The sequence below is a fragment of the Electrophorus electricus genome, chromosome 21 (assembly GCF_041902795.1).
Source record: "Electrophorus electricus isolate QZ-2024a chromosome 21, ASM4190279v1, whole genome shotgun sequence".
Taxonomy (NCBI): domain Eukaryota; kingdom Metazoa; phylum Chordata; class Actinopteri; order Gymnotiformes; family Gymnotidae; genus Electrophorus; species Electrophorus electricus.
This window is the reverse complement of record NC_137517.1, coordinates 10,422,493-10,441,029: the sequence shown is the minus strand read 5'-3', so window position 1 is coordinate 10,441,029 and position 18,537 is coordinate 10,422,493. Positions and strand designations below refer to the sequence as shown.

Sequence of the window (18,537 nt, the reverse complement as noted above, 5' to 3'; positions counted from 1 at the left end):
TTGTAGTTTCATGGGACAATTTAAAGTCCAGGCAGAAAATAAAGATAGTTTGCTCATTATCTTGCTATTAGAGTTCTGTCAGCAATAGATGTTTACCAAACTTATTTATGAAGTCAACTGTTTCAAAGCCCCAGAGAACCTAAATCAGTGTTTCTTTTAAAGTAGGTTAATCTTGTTCTTCTGAGCACATAATACAATTGTGCAAAAGTCAAGTAATTCTTCAAACAGTCCAAAACAAATAATTTTGCAAGACATTCTCCACTTTCAGTGTAAAATGGGTGGGCCTAATGTTGGGTAAAGCTTACACAAGCTTTACCTAATATAGGCTACATCGACATTAACTACATGAAAATTTAAAGGTAGTCAGTGTGAAGCTAAATTATTTTTCAGTGGAATCAGTTTTTCACTGTCCACCCAGCTAGCCATTTGTGTCTATATAAAAAAGTCTATATAAAAAAATAGTAAACATTAAAACCTGTGAAAGATTTTACAATTATAGAGAGTTAGAATTATTTCCAAAATATTAATTGGTATGGTTATACATGTATGGTTTTGATTGTCAGCTCGGCTTGAGTAGTGTAGCAGGTAGTAAATCTGGCAATGAGGTGTCAATCAAGTGTTCTCAATTGGAATATTGGGACAGGCCCAGACCATTCATGATGAGCAAGTTTGTTTTGTTTTTGAGCAGTGTATCACATATCTGTCTGTTTTTGATTGAAAAATTGCTGACTATAACCGTCTATTATCATACAGCATTTTATTATTCAACAGTATGTTTTTAAATAGGTTGTGTTGGTCAATGATTGTGTTGGTCATTGATCATTCAAATAAGCACATTATCTGATCAATATACTTGCACCATGCTCATCACTGTTTTATCTGAACACATGGAATGAGAAGACAAGTAGAAAATTGTTAACCTTTTAAAAAATGTTTTTTTTTCTTTTCTACAGGCTTTTGAAAAGTCCTGATGCAGAGGAAGCCCATGTTTCTCTCACTAAACTTTTAAATACAAACCCGTTATTGTTGATTGAGCTGGATCTAAGTGCAAAAATACAAAGTCAATCAGTCGTGAAGAAGCTTCCTGCTCTACTCGAGGATTCACACTGCAGGCTGCAAATACTTAGGTTAGAAGTTTGCTTGACTTACTAAGGATGATACTTTTCATCCTAGAGGTTTTGTTTCATCCTGAAAGTTGTTCTTTTTTTTTTACAGTGTAGAGTGATCTTTTTGTGTAAGACTTGTAAGTGCTAGCAGCCTAGCGTTGGGAGAGGTAGTCTGGGGTCACAGTTATAGATAAAGCGAATGATAAATTAAGCAAAATGTTGAAATCCCAATATTTAATTAAGCTGTCTTTACACTGCGGAGCAAAGTTGGGTCTCAGAGAGGCTATAATATCATAAATTTCAATACGATGGCTCTGAATTACCCCCAGTTCCAAGGACTCTCTGAACTCTGAAGTGGCTTTGCTACAATGTAAATGAAATGACATATCAATTTTGTTTCCATGGTCAAGACAACAAGAATGCTTCTTGTTATTCAGCTGCACACTTAGATAGCTAACATTGCAGAATGAAAAAATAAACTAAATGTTGAAACTAACTGGCCTGAGGAGAAACAAGAACACAAAAAGGAGATTATTAAGTAGAACAGGTTAAAAGCTTAGTGGGTTGTTAGTTTGCATACTTTGCAAACAATAGTATATTAGCTGGTTAAAGGCATTGTTCGCATGTCTTCCCATTCACAAGCATAAACACATTTAAAACCATCTCCATGTCACCTATAAAGTTTTGTTTAAATTGGCAATTGTGCCAACTCTGAAGCAGCTCCAGTAGCCTTAACTAATCAGGCTTGTGTCCTTTGTGTATGTACTCTGACTACAGACCTAGCCTAGGACAATAGAAACAATTTTTCATTACATACCACTGAAATAAAATAACACTTTGTCCCCCAGCCTGAAGACAGTGTTTCTTGTGTTGTACTCTGTCTTGAAGACAGCGTTTCTCATTTTGTACTCTGTCTTGCAGGCTAAATAACAACAACATTAGTGAGAAAGACTGCTGTGCTCTGGTATCTGCTCTTTGTTCAAATCCCTCATACCTGAGAGAACTGGACCTGAGTTTGAATACATTAGGGTTGTCAGGAATGGAGCGGCTAAATTCTTTTCTGGAAAATCCTCACTGTATACTGCAAAAGTTGGGGTGAGATTTGATTTAACATATTCAGATATCATTTCCTGTTGTTTATACATTATTCTGAAAATAGTAATCATTAAGTGAATATATGCTCAATAAATAAATCTATTGCTTATATGTGAACGTTTTTCCATAAATGGGAAAAATGTCAAATCTATCAAGGAAAACAGTGTTTCTTAAACCTTCTGCTCTTATTGCAGGCTCAAGAACTGCAGTATAACAGAGGAAGGCTACAGTGCTATGGTGTCATCTCTGGAAAAACACACTCCACAACTAAGAGAGCTGGATCTGGGTGGAAATAAAATTGAAGACTCTGGACTTAAACAACTTTCAGCTTTACTGAAAAATTCAAGCTGCAACTTGACAAAGCTGAAGTAAGTAAAAAATAGAAAACAGTTTTATGCAATACAGATTATCAGTTTAACTGTGACACGGCATCAACAAGCTAATAATTAAACAGCTTTAGTATAATTTTAAGTATTATCTGGCTTATATGCACTGCATTTTCAACATTTTAAACCACAGTAATTGCCATTTACCACTTATTTTGTTCTAATAAATAGAAGACATTAACTGTAAAAATGTGAGGTTTTTTTGTTTGTGCAAAACATTTTCCCATTTATGTCCTTAGACATTTAAATATTTTTTTTCTTTCATCGGTTGCTGACAATTAAATATTCCAAACAAGCTTATCTTATATTTCATAGTGATTTGAGGATTAAGTTAAAGTTTGCTATAAAAATAAACTGAAAGAATTTGATTGGTTGAACTGATAGACTCTTCACTTTGCCCTTATGTGAGACTAATTTAGTTGCTGTGTAACTATATATATATATATATATATATATATATATATATATATATATATATATATATAGTAAAAGAAATTGTAAAGAAGTGTAATGTCCAGGGAGTACCGAATTGTCACTAGCATCACCGTTCCCACAGTGCTGTGCTCTACATAATTTTTCTTTAATAGCCATGGTGACCTTGCCATGTGGTTTTGTTTTGATTTGGTTTCTGTCTCTATCCTTGTCTCTCGTCATGTGTATCTCTGCCTTGTGTCAGGTATTTCTTGCATTTCTTGTATTATTTCCAGCTGTCTCATTTTCTTTTGTTCTACTGTTTAATTATACCTCAAGTTTTCCAGTCATGATTGTCAGTATTTATTCTTCCTATTGTCATGTTGGAAGTTCATAGTTGTACTTTAGGTTCAACTCTCCTGATTTTTAATTTTTTTTTCATTTCCTTTGCAACTATGTATTCTGGTGTTTTGACCCTGGACCTCTGTAGTGATGATGAGTATGGATTTACCCAGAATAACCATTGTCCATCTCTGCAAATGCAACCTTCCTCCATGCGCTCATCCTCACAGATTGGCCAACCAAACAAGAATGCCATGAGTGAACTTGTTTTTCTTGAGGACCATGTCTTGACCAGTAAACACTGGTAAACCCTCATGTTCCCAGTGTTACAGACATTCCCCTATCTCAAGTCTTCACTGTTGCAGATATTGCTGTGTCTTCTATCTCTTGTGGCAGTGGAGATTCCCAGTCACCTTTTTCTTGCCTAAGATCTGGATTTACCTTGAATTGTGACTGGGGCAAAATCCCAGAGGATCAAAAACATTGTTCACAACAGACAAGACACGTCTATTTAAAAGGTTTCTCTTGATCAGCGACTAAAGAAAAAGGTTCTTGAGATCCCAGTTGTGATCATAGCATGCCTCCCATTCTTTCCCTGCCTAAGGCAGTAGAAGTCCACTGCTGGAGAAGGGATGTGACCTCCTTACAATACTCTGTGGTTGAAGATCATTGTCTTTGAACCATAAGAACCTTAAAAGGTTTCTGTCTTCTCTTACGAACAAACTGAAATATTTGCTGTATATCTGCAGTCACAAAAAACAGCTTCCTAACAAAACCAGATAAGCACTCCCAGAAGAGAGTTGTTTAGGTATGGTCCGGTTAACAGTACATCAATGAGTGACACTCCATTGTGTTCAGCACTGAAATCAGTTACAACACAGATTTTGTCAGTTTGATCCTTTGAGCTATCTCCAGTTTCACTCACATCTCCCTTTCAGCAAATGACAGTTGTGCTTTAGGAGCCTTTGGTCATGCCTGAGCTATTGTAGATTTTTGACTTTTTATATTACTGTATTGGTTTATGTTACTTGAACTGTGTTGTCATGCAGCACAAGAGACCCCAAACATTTGTCTGTTGTCTGTTTGTCTACATTTGCTAGCATGAATAGGCTAAAGGTGTGCATTAGATTTAATTGTTTGCCGCAAATTCAAAGAAATCTACATGACAGGAGTACAATATTACTTTTCTGATTTTCACAACTTAATATGCTAAGAGCTAACAAGGTATTGAAATAGCGTTTTAACAAATAACTACAATTCTTGGGCCAACATTTTAAATAATCTTTCTGAAATGCACTCCACAATATGGATTTAGATTTACAAGAAATTAATATTTCTGGTACTTACATACAGGGGACGCTGTCAAATCACAGGATGAAAGCAGATGAATAACTGGTACTCACATACTAGTCCCCACTTCTTGTATAGCATCAATGAGTAGGAAATCAATAGGCAATAATTATAAATCACCACTAGGTGACACCAACTACAACAGGACATCTAAAGTTACTTTATCAATCATTTTCTTTTATTCTTCCATGTATTTAAACCTGGGCATCATTCCCCAAAAGCATCATAAAACAAAGATTATCTTTAAATGGTGCATGAGAATTACACTGAACATTCTTTCTCATTTAAGATGATCTTTACCCTATGATGGTTTTGTGAAATGGGGCCCTGAATGTCAAACATTGTTCTTCCCATTGTCATGTTGGAAGTTTGTAGTTTTGTTTTAATGTTAATTTTTACTTGTTCTTGCCCTGTTTTTTCCTACTGTACCTTATGCATCACACATTTAGTACTGAGTAAACATTGCCCATCTCCACAAATGCATCCTGCCTCCACTCTCTCAACACAAGAACACAGAAATTAAAAAGAAATCTATTGTAAATATTATCAGCTATCACTGAATTCATCTCACAGTAAAAACATCTGAATGTTCTCTAGCAAGCTTTCTTTTTTACTTCCAGACTTTGCAACTGTCACATTACAGAGGAAGGATATAAAGCTCTGGCTTCAGCTCTTGAGTCAAACCCCTCATCACACCTGACAGAGTTGCATCTCAGAGGGAATTACCCTGGAAAGTCAGGAGTGAAACTGCTCAAAGGTTTACTAGCAGATCCCAACCATAAACTGAAGAAACTCATGTGAGACAAAATACAAAGATCAATTTATTCAGTTTTTTAATTTACATTTATTATGAGTTAGGGTTTGCATCTCTTTACTCACTTGTCCCCAGCTTTGGATCTAATAAGGTTAGCTGTTTAAATGAAACTTGCTTAAGTAATTACATGGAAAATGTATGTTAGTAAAATACTTTTCTGCTCTTTTATAAGTACACAGTGTATATCATAGAAGATTATGTGCTTCTACAGCATCACTAATGTATATTTAAAAAATTATTCTCATTTGTCAGTAATGTATTTTCTCCCATTTAAAGTGTTTTTAACTGAGAATGTGTTTTCCTCCTGTATAGGTTGTTGAATCCTGATGCAGAGGAATCCTGTTCTTTTCTGGCTCAGGTCCTAGATACAGATCCCTTACTGCTGACAGAAATGAATCTGAGTGAGAAAATACAAGGAAACTCAGATGTGAGGAAACTCTGTACTTTCCTGCAAGATTCACACTGCGGACTGCAAAAACTTAAGTTAGTAGTTTTGTTTGTTTTTACTAAGGATTTTATTTCTCTTTGCTTAAACCTAAAAGAGTATGTTGCTCTACATTGCACATTTACATTTCCTGGTCATATCTGATCATTTAATTATAATATTCATTTTCTTGTTTGTTTTAATATGGACATTGTTTTTTATCATTATAGCCATGAGAAACAACTCTGGTAGGCTGTTTAACTTAATAAATAGCAATATGTAGATGTTGAACAGACACATAGGGATAGCTAGTGTATATTATAAAACCATATTTAATATTATAATATTTGTAGCATCCTTTGGAATCCAAAATGAAAGTATTGACTGGTGCTCAATAGGTCTCTTTTATTCTTTGTTCATCAGTGGTTCCAACAATGTACAAGCACAGATAAGGCACCATTTGGCCCTTTAGTGTCTTTCAAGACCATGAAAACTACAATCAAGATATACGAACACAGTTTTCGCATCTTTCACAAATTCATAATACCAAAGTGAATAAATATCAACAACAAATCTATGACAAAACATTACATGAATTAATAAACAAATTATAGATAACAGTTCACAACAACTCACCAAGGAATGCAAAGTATGATGCACAATAGTCCCTTCCTCAGTCACATTAAAATAAGCCACAAGTTAACTCAAATAATGAATTTGTGAAAATGTGGTAGAGCAACCATTGTAGACCAAAGCTATGTGCAAAAGATTCAAACCTGCAAGCTAATTTAAGTTCTTTTCTCCATGTAAAAAAAACGATGGTATCACACAAGGGACAAATTTCAACAACACGGTTCAACAGCATTGCCAAAATCATAATTCACACCATCATTTCAAAACAAATATACAATTTGCAAATTAAGTTGCATGCATATAAACCAACCCACACTAAACAAGACAAATACAAACCAACCCATACTAACCAGACAAATACAAAATCCCTTTATAATATTATTAAGCATTATCTGATAACTAACTCAATTGTATAATTATATAATCTGATAACTAACTCAAATTCAAATTCACTACATTATTTTTTATACTAATGTATTACCATAGCAAACATTTGATAAACCTGTGCCATGTTCAAAATCTGTTGTATTCTCAGCCAATCTGTGGTCTTCTCATCCATTTTTCTCCTTCATCCAGTCTTTCAGATTGTTCTGTAACAGAGGACGGATATAAAGCACTGGCTTCAGCATTGGAATCAAAACCCTCATGTCAGCTGACAGAGCTGGATCTCAGAGGGAATGACCCTGGAAAATCTGGCGTGAAGATGCTTACTAATCTACAAAATGATCCAAACTATAAACTGGAAAAACTGAGGTAAAACAAAAGACAAAGATCAGTTTACTCAATAATTATAATTTACTCTGAACATTTCCTTCATTGTGCAATCCCCATGTTTTATTTATTTACTTAATCTGATTTTTAGCTAATGTTTCCTTCAGTGAATTAGGAGGTTGAGTAAAGCAGTGATGTTTTACAATCAATAATGTCATCGAATAAATAAATACAGGACAGGATCAATACACAAAGAACAGTGCATTTATTTTTTACCAGTACACAGTACTGGGAATATGTAATATGGGTTGTGCATAGGAGTCAGTGACATGCTATACTGAACATAGCAGTAACGGGTAGCAGCCAGAACAGTTCAGAGTACACTGCTGATTTAATACAGTTCTCTAGCAGCTAGTAGGAATAATGTGCAAGAGCGCAAAAGGAGTGCATATATGTGTGTGAAGTTTGATTTCAGCAACTAGTCCGATACAAAAACAATGCGTGTGTGTGCGTGCATGACTGTGTTTAAGCATGTGTGTATGTGTGTGTGTGTATAGAAGTGTCCATTTGTTTGGAATTGTAATTAGCGAGAGTTCAGGAGTCTGATGGCTTCTTGGAAGAAGCTGTTGCACAGTCTGGAGGTGCGGGACTGGATGCTGCGGTACTTTCTTCCAGATGGCAAAAGGGTGAACAGTTTATGCGAGGGTGTGTGGGGTCTCCCACAATGCTGGTGGCTTGACAGATGCAACGTGTTGTGTAGAACTGTAATGCTTCTGGCCTTAGTGCCACAGGGCAGGACGTTCAGACTTCCTCGACAGTGCAGAGCATTTATTAACATTATACATATATGACAAAGGTGGCACTCACATACAACATTTACAATGAACATGACTATACAATTAACATTAAATGGAGAACACATACACTTTAACACAGGACTATACAAACTAATGTTAAAGCTACAAAAATCTGAACACACACATAGCAACAATGACCAACACCGGTGCATACACTGACAGGGGTTTAAATAGACAGACAAACATACAACAGTAAACCCTGTGCAGGTGTGTGCAATCCCGGAGGGCGTGGTTACAATGCACACGTGTGAATCCTCCTGCATGCGGCGAGCCATACCACGTGACTCATGGGGGGAGGAGCATTCCGTGACACCAACACAATATATTTCTGTTATATTTGTATGGTAGTAGACTTGAGGTAAAAAGTGTTAACATTAAAATAATGTTCTTCCCTCTCTGCAGGCTGTTGAAGAGCCCTACTGCAGAGGAAGCCTGGGCTACTATTGTTTCGTCTACAGGGGACAACCCTTTACTACAGACTGAACTGAAACTGAGCAAGAATACAGCAGGACCTTCAGGGGATTTCAGAGTAAAGCAGCTCTGTGCTTTACTGCAGGACTCACACTGCAAACTGGAGACACTTCAGTAAGTAATCTGGTTCATTTTAATATCTTATACTTGTAACTGTAGAAAGTAAACCTCAGAATATTGGCCAATATATATTGAATCTACCCAACACTCAGACTGAATCATCAATTAAAATATAACAGTTTTCATAAACATGATGCTGGATAAAGAATTCTGACGAGTTAAATGATTCTCTGTGTTTGTGTTAAAATATTCTCTCTATTTGTGTTAAATTATTCTCTTATTCTCTGTATTTGAATGGTGGTGTTTTTTAATGTAATCTATTGGTGTCAATGACTCTCATGGAAAAACCACTTGTATGAACAGATTTATTCTTAAAGTGTTTGCATGAGAAGTTTGAGAAGGACTTGCTGAATTCACCATTTTTTTGTATTCAAGATTTTCTCTTTGTACAAACAATTTATAAATAGACAATTTATAAGCAATTCTTCATATATAACCTATATGAACTAATAGGTTATACTTCACTACCTTGCAGAAATCTAAGTTTGAATATGTAAATGTACATACATGTAGATGTATGTAAATGTAGATGTCTGAAAACAGGAAAATTGCTCTCTTTACACATAAAGTATCTTTATAAATGGAGCTTCCTGTAATGGGGCAACAATCCCAGGAGGAAGGGAAGAATGCTTGTCATAAACTTGCCATGGTTGTAAAGTCTCTGGTGGGAAACCACCAGGAGTAGGTCTAATTGCGGGTAGAGGAGTACCAAAATAAAGATAATATTCACATGTCTAAACATAACATTAATAAGATGTTGCCGGCTTTTTGTACAACATATTGAATGTACCAGACATATTTTGATTGGTTCTTGAAAATGCACTGCATGATTCCATGGACATGACCCGTTTAACTTAAGCAGAGCAGTGGGAGCTTTGGATGTAGCATGTTAACACCTGCTGCCTGTTCATTTACATCATTCATGATGTTATTTAGTATCCTCCTGTCTCAGCTGCCAGGGCTTCTCCCACCACCCACTGATGTCCCCTCCTCCACCCTAGCCAACTACTTCTCAGTTGCCCTTAATGGACACTCTCTTGCAGGATGGGTCTCGGACACAGGACCTCTAGAAAGTTGGACTAGACGTTGCTTATTTTTATTTATTTTTCAATTAAAATTGTTATTATTGTAGTGACCAGTGTCGGCCACAGGAGGATGAGTCTTGGATCCTCTCAAGGTTTCTTTCTCATGCTCTAGGGAGTTTTTCCTTGCCACTGTCACCCTTGGCTTGCTCACTGGGGGCCTGGACATTTGTAATGTTGCTTTGTGACAACATCTGTTGTAAAAAGCACTATATAAATGCATTTTGATTTGATTTGATTTGATTTGATTTAAAGCACAATAGACATAAAAATGACCAGAAATTTTATATCTTTTTTTATTATATGAAAATAAATTATGCTTTTACAAATGATTAATTGCTTTCTGAAGGTTTGTCTGCTTCCATTGAGAACATCATATGCTTGTCTTCACTTTGTTTTAACTAATATATGAGATTTTGAGAGCATGTGAAAGCTGCTCACAGTCACACATTTATGTTATGTCTGCCGTCTTTTTTTTAGGATCAGTAATGATGATCTAACAGAGGAAAGTTGTTCAGCTTTAGCTGCAGTTCTCAGTTCGAAATCCTGCTGTCTGAAACACCTGGACCTGAGCAACAACAGTCTGCAGGATTCTGGAGTGAAACAGCTCTGTAATGGACTGAAGAACTGTAATGGACTGGAGATTTTGAGGTAATATCTGCTATTATGTGCACTTCTCCCATAATCTAGATCTGATAGAAAATCTAAATAATACCTTATAGTAAGTGAATAAAATGAAATAAAATTAAAGCTCTTTCAATCCATACAGGATGTTTTAGGACAGACTGGAAAAATAGATGTGAGATACTTTTATGAACTGCCAAAAGTATTTTTGAAAAGGGTTATGTAGAGCAGAACTTCATAAGCTTAGTGTTGGCTTTGAGGTCAGGAGATGAATTGGTTGTAAGATGATGTGAAAACAGAAGAAAGGCATCATCCGTACTTTATTATTATCTGTTTACTCAAGTGTATTATATCAGTTATATTAATGCAGCAATACTAACATCAGCACTTATTGTGTTCAAGGATTAATGAAATAAAAAAGACTAAAAGAAGGATTTCCATAGTTACACACCAAATGTTATCAACACATGCATGTTGTTCTGTTTTTGGGAGGTATAATCTCAGTTTAGCTTTTGTTTCTAACATTTTACTCATTTAGTTATACATGAGCCAGACATGCCCCAAAAGGAGTAGATCCTATTTTTATTGTAATGCATTAATCCCCACCAGGGCCTTCAAAATTTGTAGATCTTTCTTATTTCAGAAAAATGTCAGTCTTTAGTAGTTTTCTACTTAGAGTGTTTATTTGTAGTTGTAATGCCATTTGGCCAACACTAACATTAACACATTTTTGTGCTCTCTAAAGATTAGCATACTGCAGTATATCTGAGGTTGGGTATAGTGCTCTGGCTTCAGTTCTGAAGTCATCACACCTGAAAGAGCTAGATCTCAGGGGGAATGACCCTGGAGACAAAGGAGTGAAGTTTGTCACTGATGCATCTGTGAATTGTGGGAGAACACTGAGGTAAGAATAAAATGAATTTATTCAGTAACGATCCAGATAATAGACATTATTATTTCTTTACCTTTGGGTTTGTTATTTATTTGATTGTGCTGAAATTATTTTATGCTGTCCTTAAACACATTCTACTCTATGTAACACTGTCCGGGATAATTAGTAGAAATGGGAACTATAGTGAGTGGGCTTTTGAATGAATAAGAAAGAATAGTAAGAAGAATAGTTAAAAACCCATTGTATAGGGTTGGCTGTAGACCTTCAGTTTTTAATTGCCTTAAAATTGTATTTTGAAACACTTGTTTCTTTGCTGCAACACTGTAGAGGATCTTTGTTAAAAAAGATTTACATAATAAGGTCTGTGGTTACACAGAGATGATACTCTTGAGCAGCACATTCCTTACAGATATTGTAATATTCTTCTCTCCATAGGTTGCTGAAAAGTCTTGATGCAGAAAAAGCCTATAATGCTCTAGGTAGAAACATCCTATTGCAGAAAGAGCTGGATCTGAGCAAGAAAAAGCCAAGTGCCCTTCCTGTGAAGCAGCTCTCTGCTCTACTGGAAGATTTACACTGTAGACTGCAGAAACTCACGTGAGTACTGTATTTCCATAGTATACTCATCATCTTAAACTGATTTTACAAACTAGCCTTGGTCAAAAGTGCATTATCTGTGTGGATATTTTCCAATAGACATCCTATTTATCCAACAACAAGGGTCTCTTATGGTACTTATTTATTAAGAATAAATATCAGTTTTTGAGTGGATGTAATCACACTTGTTATTTGTGCATTGGTGGTCATGTGTAAAGATGTCAGGCCTGTTTGAAGATACTGCATGAGTATAGGTGCAGCTCTTCACAGTGTCATGACTGTTAGCTTAATTAAAATTAGGTTTTTTATTAGTCTGAAATTGTGGCACAATGCATTGTGTGATGTGTAAACTTTAACTTGTTCCAGCACTAAACCTCATATTTTTAGCATTCAAGCTCATTTAAAATGATTTGATAGTACTTATTTGTCAAATTCTTGGTATTAGACACATTTTTATAGCATCTGATTATTTTCCTCATTATACAGCTATTAATTGGTTTTAGCGCAGCAGATAAAATGGCACAATTTTACGTTGACAAAATTTACAACTGTGAGCAAAAAAAAAGGTTTACTGACATGATGTTCTCAGTTATTTTTTGAATTATTAAAAAATATTCTAATTTTCTTGGCTAAATACTTAAATAATCACTTGCATTTTAGCTTGACAGAAAGTAGCGTGGTACACTGGCTAGTCCAATAGCAACTCTCTTAATTATATGATCAATTTCTATAAAGAATGACATTTTACCTTCCATAAACTAACATGTTTGTGGACAAGTTAGCAATGCTTTCATATGAAGTGGACCCATAGTTATTTTAACTGGAGTATCAGTGAAGAGTTACTGCCATCTGTAGCTAAATCCTTACAAAGAATATAACTCTTATATATATAATAAATTATATATATTCTGTCTTATATATAGAGCACCTTTCTCAGACTCAAGGATAGCTCAGACAGACATTAGCTTTTATAAACACTCACACACAGCATACTCTTTATCAGAATCCACAGCCCACTGGGGACTACACCAGGTACAGGGGAGGAGGTTAAGACCAGGACAGAGCACCAACCATCACATATATATATATATATATCTACACAATAGTCATATTCATACAGGATAATTTAGAATATCCCATCATGCTAACCTCTATATTTCGGACTGTGGGAAGAAACCAAAGACCCCAGAGAAAACCCACACAGACACAAGGAGAACATGGAACTCCACCCACAGAGGGACTCAAACCCAAGCCCCTATTGCTGAGAAACAAACATGCTGACCATCAAACTACCGTCTTAAACATAAACACTCACAGAGAATATAACTGAAATACTCATAGAGTATTAGACCCTGAACACTCACAGGGAATAACCAGAATACTCTCAGAGAATATCACCTCAGATGGCTTGCACAAATACATCAGAAATGCATCAGTTATCTCTTATATTGGTACCTGGTATAAAACAGTTATGTAAGCCAGGTACCAATATAAGATATACAAGCCATCTGTTCTTTGTTAGGGGTCACCATAAAACAGAATTCACTTTTTTCACTCTAAAACCAAGTAAGTGACAAATAAACAGTGTATAACATGTTAGATAATGTCAAATGCATGAATAATAAATGTTCTTTTGAAGTTTATCCTTTAAACATACATGTATACAATTAATGGCATACTTTTGCACAAATATATGAGGGGGAAGTAAGTAAAATAAATTAAAAATGAGCACACTTTGAACAACATAAACTTCAATAGTCAACTTTACGTGTTGATATTTTTCTGCTTTCATCTCTCTACAGGCTATATAATACTGGCAGTATTACAGAGGAAGACATTGCATGTTTGGCTTCAGCTCTGATGTTAAATCCCTCACATCTGAGAGTGCTGAATCTGAATGGGAATATCCTAGCCAAGTCAGCACTGAAAGGTCTTTGTGACTTAATCGAGAATCCTTGCTGTAAATTGGAGACACTGGAGTGAGTAATAACAGGATTAATATTTTATTTACTTAAGATTATTACCAATTAAATTAGAATTACACAATGTGTATGTAAATATATGTAGCTCAGTACTTAAGCTACTTGACTTGTAATTGGAAGCTTGCTGGTTCAAGCCCCAACACTGCCAAGTTGCCACTGTTTGGCCCCTGAGCAAGGCCCTTAACCCTCAAGATATACTCAGTCATAATTGTAAGTCACTTTGGATAAAAGTGTCAGCTAAATGTGAATATTCTTAAATTGTCTGTTTTGAATTAGTAGATTAGTCCATGAATACTTTAAAATCACTGTGACATTGACTAATTTTTATTAATTCTCTCCCTGTCTGCAGACTCAGTAACTGTTTAAAAGGGGAAGCTTGTGCAGATGTGGCTTCAGCTCTATGTGAAAACCCATCACACATCAGAGAATTGAATCTGAGTGAGAATAAACTAGATGACCTGGGCATGAAGAAAATCTCTATCCTACTAGAGAATCAGAAGTGTAAACTAATGAAACTGATGTGAGTAAATGTCATATGATGGGACACTATGAACATTAATTATAGTATTAGTATAATATATATATTAGTATAATATATTCAGATGAGTGCTTTCACTTATTTTGACTGTATCACAATGACAAAATAGACAAAATGTTCAGGATTATATTTTAGCAGCTAACAGTGACATTACCATACCCCTATCAGTATCAAACCATACTTTTATCAATAGCAAAGTACAAGATGATAACAGATTGTTTGTAGCTTGATGAAAACAATTCCTTATTTGTATGTCCAGGCTTAAGCACTGTAGTATAGGAGAAACGAGCTGTGGTTCTCTGGCTAAAGCACTGACCTCAAACCACTCACACCTGAGAGAGCTCGATCTGAGAGGTAATGAGCTAGGCGAGTCAGTGAAAAAGCTCTGTGAGATCCTGAAGGATTCAAAATGCAACATCCAGTAAGTAAAGCTAACAGCACAATGGAGTAGAATAAACGGCTGGTATTTTCATTTTAATTCCAAATACACAGGAATAGTTAAAAACAAATATAAGATAATAGCAGTTATAAAGATATGCTTATGAGTCCTGTGTCCTGGTTTAAAAAATGTACTATTATAATGTATTCTGACACCCATTAAATCAGTTCTGCAAATATGCAATTACATGTTTAATAAACAGCTGGAATCTGTAGGATGCGGTAGTACGATTAAGCTCTAGAAATGTTCTTTTATTGATTCTAATCTTTGCAGTCACATCAGAAACTGCATGTGACAAACATGCAAAAATGTTTAAAAATTGTTAGGTAATGTGTAATCATTTATTTTCTCATGTTCTTTTTTTTTGCCCTTATAGGTTGGATTCTTCTTGGGTTGAAACAATATCAAAGTACTATATGTGGTTTAAGCATAAAATAATGAAAACATCTGAAAATACTTATGAAGACAAAGGCAAACACACAGCAGCAGAACAGGATGAGCAAAGCCAGTTCCTGTCAAAAAATGAAGAGGGTGTGGCTGGGCAGTCACATATGTCCAGTAAAGAGGGTGTAGCCAAAGAGTCAGATGTTTCCAGAGAGGGTCTCCCCGGGCTGGCTGAAAGATCTCACGGATATCCACATGATCCACCTGTACAGACTTCAGAAAGGGGTATGACTGGGCCCAGCAAGGCCAAAACAACAAATCAGCACACAAAAGCACAGCCTTGAAAGACACAAAAGTATTAAGAAAAAAGAAAAAACTATTAAATAATTTGATCTGTTCTTTGAGCAACATTGATTTATCATCACTGAAATTATACTGACAGAATTACACATAAGATCTTCTGCTTTAGTTGGTGGCAGTGTTGATGGAAGGATAGTGTGAACAATAGGAATAGGAGTAAGGATAGTGACCTAGAAAGACACAATTGCTCTCAGTACAACACAGATGGTTTATGGGACTTTGTCAGTTATAAACAACAAGGGAAGAAACATTAAAAAAAATATTAATATTAATATAAAATAATTGCAACCAAACAAATTTTGTTTTAAATCCATCACATGATTTCAACTTCAGCAAATAAAATGTAAATTTTATTATGTGACCAAACGTTTTGGTATCCAGGGCATGTAAGTAAAAGAGTGCCATGCTTTGGACCACATGGTAAATAGGTGCCATCATAAGATATCATGGCCATCATGATAAGTTCATTTTGCAATTGATTTTGTACTTAGATCCCTTCAAAAAATTCTGCATTTAGGTTAATATGTTTACTTATGTTTTAGCCATTTTAACAGTAGTAGTAAAAAGGCACAAGCTTTGACTAGATCACAGGTGTAATGACTATGAGAAGACAGGAACCAACTTTAATTTCAGTGACTAGAGTCTGGACCTCAGCCTTGCAAACCCATGCAGACATCCACTGTTGAAGTTGAGGTTCTTGCTCAGTTCTGTTCTTGACAGCATTAACAACATTCCAATGGATGAACATCTCAGTGTAGATGAGCAAATAATTATTTCCAAGAGTTGCCCGAAATTGTACAACCCAAGCAAACCCCATAAGTGTGGTTACTAGGTGGATATGCTCTGTGACTCCAAGGGCATTGCATATAGCTTTCTTACAGGCAAGATTCAGGCAATAAATGGAACACCTGACCTTGGTGCCAACAGCAGCATAGTCCTGAGAGTGGCATCCAGAGCAAAAAAGCGCAGGCCTTGAAACAGAAATGGCAAAGATCTAATGCCTTTTCACAATACATGCTAACCGAATGAAATGATTTCAAAGTAACAAGGATCTGAAGACAACAGGTCATTGAGCTTTTGATGAAAGAATAGCCACTTATGAGGGCAGGCAGCTCACTGCAAGCAAGTGGCAGAATAACCTCACATAATGCTGAGTACATTTGCATGGCACTGTCTAACTTGCACCGTGCAGAGATGAGACAGGACACGATTGAGGTCATAGATGTCCATTGTCCATCCTCTATTGTGATAAGATTCATTGATTGCCCTGTACCATAAAAAGATAGGTCTCAAAATGTTCTTTCATCTCATGGATATGCTTTGTGTAGACGCATGGCTTGTCTACCACAGAGACTCATGCATGTGTCCAAAAATGCAAAGAAGAACTGTGACATGGGTGGCACTGAGGAAGCAAGAGGCAAAGTTGAACTAACATGTTCTTTATTATCCATAATCCTTGAAGTAGTGATGACAAGTCTTGGTAGTCTCCAAGATCGGAGCAGCGTTACACCAACAGACGATCGTGGTTCTGTCCGCTAATGCACAGCGCTGTCCCTCCAAACCTGTAGGAATATAAATAGTGTGTAATGTTAATGAGCAGCAGGTTTCTCCTGTCAGAAGGCAGGTGATTGCAAGCGGGGAAGGCAAGTGGTACGGTCCTGGTCTGGAGGGGGCATGTCCCTCCTGGTAGGGGACCCGTCTACTGTGATAAGAACTTGATCTGCGTTTAAGACATTTGGCCTTTTGGCTAAAGTACTCATTACATTACAAAGTAATGTTGTTAATTTCATGTGTAAGGTGTTATTTTGTTATTGTGCATGTAGTAAAATTATTTCTGAATGGCATTACGACTTGGAACATCTTTATTCCTAATTTATAAATGATGTCCAGCCAAAATAAAGATCAAAGATCCAAATTCAGAAAATAAAATTAATTGTATGGAAGCCAATGTGTCTCTGTACTTACCATCATCCTTGCATGACTGGAAATATGAAAATACTGTAAAATATGTATTGTGCTATGGACAAAACCAAAATGCACCCCTTTTGTACTTGATGTAAAGCTGCAAAATAGCAGCACTATTTTGGTTCAGTAATGGGAACAAACAGGAATCCAGGAATGTAAATCTTTGAGAGTGACTATGGACTACATTACAAATCCTTGGTTGTAGTTTTGATACTCTTAGGATGCAATTCATTTGACTCACTTGAAATTGCAGCATTTATTGTGTAGATATCAGAAAACCTTCCTCTACTCATAGTACATACTTCATTTATGTTCAGTGGAGTCACATATCATAAAATGAGTGTCTCTTTACTTCTTTTCTTTCTGACCTAAATCATTGTACTTTTATTACATTTGTTTTTATATACTAGCATAAACTGTACAACATTAGAGCATAAAACAGAGAACATGAGAATGGTTATACACAGACCTGTTGTTAGTCATTTATGAGCTGTCATCCTGAGAGCTATGTATTTCTCATTAGTCCCCTGAGGACAAAGTGGACCTCTCACTCTGCCTACAGCAGCAATTTTCTGTATAGGTGTTGCAATGTCTTTGAAGAAACTTTTAAATTTACATTTATGTAAAAATGTAATTGGATGGTTAAATGATGTGTAATTCTGGATTCACACTAGATGGCTCAGTCTTCATGGGATTTAAGATCTACAACATGGAGTGACGTGCATGCCCGATGTACATGGAGAATATGATAAGTCAAGTGGGTCAGAATTTGCCATGGTTATGTTTAAAAATGGAGTCCAGAGTGCAGTATTTTTACATCTTGCAAGGCTCCACGAGACATTCTATAATGTCTGCCGGCTGCAGGCACTTATTAAATGCCACCGTTGCTCACAGGCAGAAATTCACAGAATTTCTGTATTCCATCCGTTAGGTTCTGAAGCCTCTTGCTCAGCC

At 36.0% G+C, this 18,537-nt stretch overlaps 1 protein-coding gene across 3 annotated transcripts in view; it reads left to right on the top strand.

Moving 5' to 3' along the window:
• The window catches only part of LOC113568903 (uncharacterized), a 35,959-nt gene extending 18,393 nt beyond the window's left edge, over positions 1 to 17,566 (top strand). For all 3 annotated transcript variants that reach the window (XM_081704197.1, XM_081704196.1, XM_081704198.1), the window contains 15 exons: positions 954 to 1,127; positions 2,028 to 2,201; positions 2,396 to 2,569; positions 5,311 to 5,487; positions 5,817 to 5,987; positions 7,138 to 7,314; positions 8,532 to 8,714; positions 10,283 to 10,453; positions 11,172 to 11,330; positions 11,754 to 11,915; positions 13,718 to 13,894; positions 14,247 to 14,417; positions 14,695 to 14,856; positions 15,251 to 15,543; positions 16,947 to 17,566. In XM_081704197.1, coding sequence (XP_081560323.1) covers positions 954 to 1,127; positions 2,028 to 2,201; positions 2,396 to 2,569; positions 5,311 to 5,487; positions 5,817 to 5,987; positions 7,138 to 7,314; positions 8,532 to 8,714; positions 10,283 to 10,453; positions 11,172 to 11,330; positions 11,754 to 11,915; positions 13,718 to 13,894; positions 14,247 to 14,417; positions 14,695 to 14,856; positions 15,251 to 15,543; positions 16,947 to 17,050 — 2,629 coding nt within the window. In that variant the 3' untranslated portion in view covers positions 17,051 to 17,566. The remainder of the gene's footprint in view (positions 1 to 953; positions 1,128 to 2,027; positions 2,202 to 2,395; positions 2,570 to 5,310; positions 5,488 to 5,816; positions 5,988 to 7,137; positions 7,315 to 8,531; positions 8,715 to 10,282; positions 10,454 to 11,171; positions 11,331 to 11,753; positions 11,916 to 13,717; positions 13,895 to 14,246; positions 14,418 to 14,694; positions 14,857 to 15,250; positions 15,544 to 16,946) is intronic.
• Positions 17,567 to 18,537: the final 971 nt, after the last annotated feature.